The sequence below is a fragment of the Mchenga conophoros genome, linkage group LG14 (assembly GCF_057382185.1).
Source record: "Mchenga conophoros isolate Kocher_MC1m ecotype Shallow Benthic linkage group LG14, M_conophoros_male_GT1.1, whole genome shotgun sequence".
Classification (NCBI taxonomy): Eukaryota; Metazoa; Chordata; class Actinopteri; order Cichliformes; family Cichlidae; genus Mchenga; species Mchenga conophoros.
The window spans coordinates 2,311,384-2,319,226 of record NC_140539.1 but is presented as its reverse complement, the minus strand read 5'-3'; the positions used below and the strand labels follow the sequence as shown (position 1 = coordinate 2,319,226).

At 38.8% G+C, this 7,843-nt stretch overlaps 1 protein-coding gene across 1 annotated transcript; it reads left to right on the top strand.

Moving 5' to 3' along the window:
• Positions 1-4,971: 4,971 nt before the first annotated feature.
• Positions 4,972-7,579, top strand: LOC146559070 (cobalamin binding intrinsic factor-like). The gene is made up of 4 exons (XM_085245234.1): positions 4,972-5,077; positions 5,171-5,312; positions 7,138-7,274; positions 7,378-7,579. Exons 1-4 carry the CDS (start codon positions 5,005-5,007, stop codon positions 7,437-7,439), a joined length of 414 nt encoding a protein of 137 aa, XP_085101360.1. The 5' UTR covers positions 4,972-5,004; the 3' UTR covers positions 7,440-7,579.
• The last annotated feature ends 264 nt before the right edge of the window (positions 7,580-7,843 follow it).

Below are 7,843 nucleotides of genomic sequence, written 5' to 3'. Positions count from 1 at the left end.
TCAGATTTTTTTGCATCCAAGTCTGTGATTGGCTGGTTTTGTGGCACAAATATAACGGTGTAGAAAAAGAGTTGAACGCGCACGGACAGAAATGTTGTGAGCGCGAGCAACACATTGCGAGCGAACGCAAATGCAAAAACTGAGCGAGAGGGGCTGCTGTGTGTGTGTGTGGATAACAACAAACACTGAAATACATTTTTTAGCAATGAATTTTGTTCACTCAAATTCAGCTTTTCTTCGCTCAAAATAAATTTCTCCTCAAAATACAACACTTGCACCTGCATTTTTTTTTTACGTGCGCTCAGAATGGCGGCACAAAAATAACGCCATAGAAAACTAGCTTTACTTTGTTGTCTGGGTCGACTTTGCTAGCCAGAGACAGAGAGAGGCGTTGAAAGGCTGCTCCAACAAAACTAATTGTTTCAGAGGAAAACACGAACACGGTGTACAGTCGAGTCTTAATAGCTTACTTACAGCTGGGCTCGTCAGGCACTCTTCTTGGCTGCAGTGGTTATTATTATATTTACATGCTTCCAGCTCCCGTTTCTGCTCCGTGACAGCTGTACTTTTCCTTTTTCTCCCTCCTCGCTCACAGACACATAACAGGTATGGCAGTCCATTCTCCCTGCAGCACGGACTACACTGCCCATGAGGCTACATTCTTTAGGGCTATGCCTGTAACACTCTGCCTTTTGCCTTCATATTAAATCATTTGTGCATAATAATTTTTAAAAATATTTCTTCACTCACTGCCGTAAGTAGTGGTGACATGGGCCGCGAGATTGAGACACAGGCGTTAGAGCTTCTTATTGTGTGTTTTGTTTGGGTTTCCACCGGGTGTTCTGGGAATCCATCCTACCTGACAAACCATCCTGTTTCTGCGAAATTAAGTGCCAAACCATACCTTTGTGAATGTTACCTACAAGCATACTTTAACGGGTAAAATGAAGCGGCAAACCATTCAGGCTTTATGAATATGAGCTACAAGCACACTCTGATGGGCAAAGTTAAGTGGCAGTGCTGGAATTACTCTGTGACAGCAGAAATGTGCATAAACTACTTACAGTAGGACGTTTTGCCAAAGTAGGATGGTTTATCAGAACTGCGTGGAATTAACAAAAATAGATTGGGGGCAGCCTAACATATAAAACAGGAAAAGACCGCCATGTAATCCACTTATTTCAACAAAGTAACTGTATTCGGAATACCACCTTTTTAAATGGTAACTGTAACAGATTACAGTTACTCATATTTTGTATTTTAAATGCATAATGTCGGTACATGTATTCTGTTACTCCCCAACACTGCAGGACATACCTGCTGCAGCCGCACATATTACAGATGACACTGTAAACACTAGACTGTGCACCACAAACCTCATTGCACAGGTATCATTAGGTACAGATGGTGAATATGAAAGTACTCTTGGGACTTCTTTGAACCTCTTTGAATGAGGTTTAGGAAGGTGATAAGCACATGTTGTAATGTGGACTGTGGTAGCTAAACTAATACATACAGTCTGGTACAAATGTATTCGGACGATGACACAATGTTTGGAATTTGCCTCTGTACACCATCACGGTGGATTTTAAATCAAACAAACAGGATGTGATTAAAGTGAAGACCTTTAGGTTTAGTTCAGATGGTTTAACAAACAATCTGAAGCATTACATTTATTCAGGAATTATAGACATTTTTATACATAAACCCACAATTTTATAAGCTCAGATGTATTCAGTCAATCGATCAACAAACAAATTAATGTTTAGCTGAGACATTTTCCCTTCATTTTTCCATTCAAGCAGAATGACCTGAAAGACAATAAAAGACAACTGAAGTGGATAATTCGAAATTTTCGTCCTTGTTAAAAAAATAAAAACAAGACAAGACAAAACATCTTGAGGAGTTAGATCTATCATTATATTCATGGATGGAAAAACAACGTCTTTTTTCCCATTAATATTGATGATTTAGTTTACTTTATGTACAGTTTGATGTTCTATAATGCTCTGCCATATAGTTTGCTATAAATGCCCTTTTATTGTCATCATCTCATGCTGCTGCAACTAAAGATTGTTGAAATCTGAAAAAAACAAGATTAAAACTGGGCAAATTAATAAATGAGACAACTGAGCTAAAACCTGTTAATGTACATCCTCAATGAGCGATGCAGTTCTTTGCAAGCCCGCTGCTATCCCTAATATTAGTCTGCCTGCTGTTCACTATTGTACCACACACTTTTTGCATTGTCTGTTGGTTTTGTTCCTTCTTGAGTTGCTCGATTATGTGTTATCTGCCTGTCTGATGCAGTATTTGTGTTAGATTGGATGTTATTTGTGAAGTGTGTTTTCACATGGTTTGTTTGGTGGGACTTTATGTAAATTAGGGTGTGTTGACATGTTTAAGGATGTGTGCAGCTTAACTTTTAACTTTTATATTTCTTTTTAGCCTTTGCCATATTTTCTCATGAGGCTTGGCTTTTTGGCAGGCCACCATGGTAAATAACCGTGTGCTCTTAATAACTTGCCTCGTTAAATGATTAACATAAATGATGTGTTTTCACATGGTTTGTTTGGTGTGACTGTATGTAGAAAAGGACGTGTTGAGATGCATACGGATGTGTGCTGCTGATCTTTGAACCTTTTATATTTCTTTTTAGCCTTTGCCATATTTTCTCAATAGGCTTGGCTGTTTGGCAGGCCACCATGGTAAATAGCCGTGTGCTCTTAATAACTTGCCTGGTTAAATAATTATAATAGGCAAAGGTACAATAACCTTATTGAACTTCCTTTGCAAGCACATGGTTAATGATTGCAGTTCTGAAGTGTCAAGCAGCATTCATGTATATGGATAAGGACTGTGTAGAATAAAAGATGAAATTTGTCATTTAATATTTAATGTTACACTGTATATAGAATCATCCAGAAGGATGCAGTATTTTCATAGGAGTGTTATCATTGTTATAGGTACCAACTAGGACATGTAGAGACCATACTGAAAGCAATAATTAAACTTTTTTTGTGTTTTTGGACATAAAGAAATACCCAAGATATTAAGAGAACTTTATTAATAATTTCAAAACCCAAAATAAACCTATCTGAGAGATTGCAAAAACTTTAGGAGTAGACAAATCAATAATCTGGTACATTCTTAAAAAGAAAGAATGCATTGGGCAGCTCAGCAACACCAAAAGACCTGAAAGACCATGAAATAATACTGAAGTGAATCATTCTAAATTTCTTCCTTTTTTAAGAAAAAAAACTTGAGGCCTTACGTCTATCATTGCCAGAGCCTACGATCAGGAGATGTATTCATGAATGAAAATACAACAAGATCAGGAAAACCAGATTTGAGTTTTCCGATAAAGATCTAAAAGAATCTGGCGAGAATCTGAAAACAAAAGAACCTAGTTGGTCGCAGCAGATGGCCCCGCCCCTCCCTGAGCCTGGTTCTGCCGGAGGTTTCTTCCTGTTAAAAGGGAGTTTTTCCTTCCCACTGTCGTCAAAGTGCTGCTCATAGGGGGTCATATGATTGTTGGGTTTTTCTCTGTATCTATGAAGCGCCTTGAGGCGACTTTTGTTGTGATTTGACGCTATATAAATAACATTGAATTGAATTGACGATGAAACCAGGATAGCTTTCCTTTTCCAGAATGACTGGAAGCTCATGATCATGATATACCATATCATTTGTCTAACATTGTCACGGTCCGCTGTGACGGACCGAGTGGAGAATGCGTGTAATGGACCCAGGTGCGTACACGAGTGAACAGACGGGAGTGAACTTTAACAGAAGGCGAGCCTTTAATATGGCTGAAAACAAAGGTGTGCAAATACAGCAGGGATGGCGTGGCTAAACAAAAACCTAAACTGGGAACAAGCTATGGTGAGGCTATGGCTTGGAAGACAACAGACCAGGCATGGAAACACGGAGGGTGGGAACACAGACGACGCGACACAGACTGTAAGAAACACAGAGACTAAATACACATGAGGGATGATCAGGGGAAGTGGCCACACATGGGAACGCAGCTGACACACATGAACTTAACGACAGGACAGGAGGAGTGAGCTGAATACACAGACAGTGAATGCAGGCCTTCAAAGTAAAACAGGAAACATGAGACATGAACCGGGGAGACGTAGTACAGGGGGAGGTGACATAACTGACAGCATGAACTTGACAGTACAAGACACACAGACATAAACACACGAAGGGCAAGGGAGACGTAATGCAAGGGTAACATAATTACAAAAAGGACTGGACTACCTTAAAGAACCTAAGCAAACAATAAACATCAAAATAGGTTAAGCATAACACACTGGGTCACACGACCCAGGACCATGACAAACATAGCAGAAGCAGTATAATGGCATGGGTATGGGCGTCATGTTCATTAGTGTCAGCTGTGTTCACTGTGTGTTTACACTTCCATCATTACCCTTCTGTGTATTTAAGTCCTCTGTTTCCTTTTGTTCATTGTCAGGTTGTCTGTTTTCCCTTGTCTCATGTTTCTTAGAACAAATGAGATTCCTGATGTTGACTGAAGTGTCAAGCAGCATTCATTTATGTAGATAGGCATTGTGAAACAAAAACAAAATATCCAAGATATTAAGGGTACAGAAATAATAATTTAATAAAAACCCTGTAAAACTGTCATTTTTACACTTTTGTTGTTTTCTTTTTATTTCTTGCTGATGTGCACAAAGTTTAAGCAATGTTAAAAAACAGAAATCCCAATCCAGAAAGGTCATGGGAGAGTTCACTGGTGTTGGCACATGATGCAGCATGTTGGTACGTCATTGTTCATTGTACAGTTACAAAGTTATCAGTTCAAACATGATTTCACAACAAGGACTCAAGGTGACATTAGAGTTGGTTCAATGGATAACTTTGTTTGCTTTTTCAAGCCAAGATCAATAAAGTCTGTATGTAAACACTGATCAGTGGAATAAAACATGGGGAGTGAGCATCATCATCAGTGAAGTCGAACTCCTAACAGCCATGATGACAATGATGCCCTCGCTCCTCTCTGCAGCCCTGTTGCTCTCACTGATTCCTTGGACTTTGACTGAAGGTAAGTTTCATAACAATAAGTGTAATTTTTATTAGAATGACTGTCATTATCATTTAATATCTATTTTTAACCTTTTGTCTGTGGCTCATTTAGCACCGCCAATGATTCCCATTGCGATAATGGTGAAGAACACCTTACAAAACAAACCTCTACAAACCTACAAGACTGAAGTGATTAGTGGGGGGATCCTGCTGGGTGTGATGAAGAGACTCAATAACTCCGATGCAGGCTTCATGTGAGATAACAGCATCAGTTGGAACCTCAGTCTTTTAATTTACATGCAGAAATTTATGTTGACACAAGAATTTTAATAATCTTATAACTGCTAGGATGTTTTAAAGGACATGTAATCTCCATTGAGCAACTATGGCTAACATACATCTATGAAATCTGGTGCATACATCTAATATACTAAGATATGCACAGAACATCATGGAACCATGCCTTAATCCCAATATGACGCTCACCATATTTTGAATGAAATTTGCAGCTTTTCATTTTGCACTGAAGGACTGTCTGTGGCAGCTTTGCAACTGTTTAACTCCTCTCCTCGTGTCAGTATGTTGTTATCAACTGTCACATCATTACTGAGTTTAGTTACAGATTCCACAGAACACATCGTCACAGAAGGCAGTAAAATACTAGTATGCAGTACATCGTTTAAAAAAAGAAAAGAAATGGTATCTGTTATGACAGTTGCTAATCCTGTTGTCAGATTTATCCACATTTACAATTTATAGCTTAAGCCTGTTTCAATACATCCCCTTTCCAATAAAACGTAGACTACAACAGATGAGGCAGGGTGTACATTAGGGTGTTGCTGCCATTTAATTGACAGTCCAACCCAGTATCACAGGAAAGAGTGTAACAGAGACGCCAGTCCACTGTGTCCATTTCACGCTTTGCCTCTCCACAGACATGCACGTAGCTCCAGTACATTGCAGTAAGCTTCAGTACCAGAAGAGGGTGATAGTTTATTTCAAGCCAACACCAAAATAATCATGGGAAAGTGTTTAAACACACATGTAAATACATATCATCCACGTAGCATAATTGTTTCTAACATCACCCTGGAAAGGACTTCATACCTTCTTCGGTAACGAGCACTTTATGGCTTTAGATACATTATCTCCTCCTGCTGGTATTTCAGCTTTTGCATGTGCATCTATTTCAGACTCTGGAGAGAAAAAGTGTGAAATGGACACATTGGACCTGTGTGTCCGTTACATGCCCCGAAAAGGCCTTCAGCTTCTGAGTCAGATCCATGCCTTACTCTCCTCTACTCCAATCTGCTCACCGAATAATTTCATCATCATCATCATCGTTTATTTATATAGTACTTTAAAAACACACCTGATAGACCAAAGTGCTGTACAAAACAAATATAAATATAGTAATAAAATAGCAAAAACCAAACATAGCAATAAAAGAAATAAAAATGTCAGTGACCCACACAGTAAAAGCCAGGGAATAAAAATAGGTTTTTAATCTGGACTTGAAATTAATTGTATTTTTAAAATCTATGATAGCCAATTGCCAAACACGTAGCTTTAAAAAACACCACTTTGGTGACATAAGGATCTTCTGTATAGTCTATGCTGTAAGTATTTGAGATTATCTGGACATCAATTGTCTACCCAAATTAACCAATCGGATATACACTTTCTTTGAAGTTAGAGTGACCCGTAGCAGCCATACTAATTATACTGAGCTGATGTAGTTGCAGAGCCATAACTCAGCACTGAGAGGAGGTCTTGGTGATGTTTGGGACAGGAAGGCTGCTGTTTGTTTTCAAAACTGATGGTCAGTGTTTTGTCTTTGGCCGTTTCTAACTTTAAGTGGCTGTTTATACTCTTATACATGATGACTTTCATCGTCATGTTACACATACATAACACCAAACCAAGATCGTTCCCTCACCCGAACCACGTTAGTCCAAACAAGAAAGAAGAAATGCAAACACAGCTGCCACGTAACAGGAAATTTGCTGAGGAAGTGAGCTCAAATACTGAGCCTGACTGCTGTTGTTGATCATTTACAAGGTCTTTTCTTTCTCACAGATTCACCTACAGTGACAATGATAACTATGGGCCATATCTGGAGAGTGTGAATGGCGTGGCTGGGAATAATGAAGCTCGTACCTACTGGCAGCTGCTGGCCAATGTCACAAACAGTGAATTCAAACCAACCGAAGTTGGTAAGCTCACTGTAAAATGTTCCATCACATTTCTTGTTGTATTCAACTTATCATACTTTATTGATACATCTATTGAATATTTCTAATACTGAACTGTTTGCAGGTATCGGCTGTATCATTCCCAGCCCATATCAGCAAATTATCCTGAACTTTACAGTGTGGTAAATATTCATCAGTCTGAATGCAACAGAATGACTTCAAAGGCTAATCCTGGAAGTGACTGCAGAGGAATTGATTTCATAGATCAGTAACATGTAGCTGTTTGTTGCTGAGTGACAATAAATTTGAATAAAGCATCATTACAAGTGTTGGTGTTGTTAGTCTGCAAGAGGCATACAGCATTACTGACACGGCAACACCTGACATCTTTGAATTTATCATCATCACTTACAACAATTATATGTATGCAACACAGTTATACAGATGTGCTGAAGGCAGCAACCTGAAAAAAATGCAATATATGTTCTCAAGAACAGATCCTGGCAGAGAAAAGAAACAAAAGATGCTTTCTGCTTGATTTGGGTGAATGATGTGTCCATGATCGAGTCCATGATGTCTGCTAATTATGA

What these genes read in the sequence shown, in the direction of transcription:
- LOC146559070 (XM_085245234.1), top strand. Translation starts at nt 5,005, where the DNA reads ATGATGACAATGATGCCCTCGCTCCTCTCTGCAGCCCTGTTGCTCTCA. An exon ending in TCCTTGGACTTTGACTGAAG is followed by an intron (nt 5,078 to 5,170) that starts GTAAGTTTCATA and finishes TGGCTCATTTAG; the next exon opens with CACCGCCAATGATTCCCATT. An exon ending in ATTCAAACCAACCGAAGTTG is followed by an intron (nt 7,275 to 7,377) that starts GTAAGCTCACTG and finishes AACTGTTTGCAG; the next exon opens with GTATCGGCTGTATCATTCCC.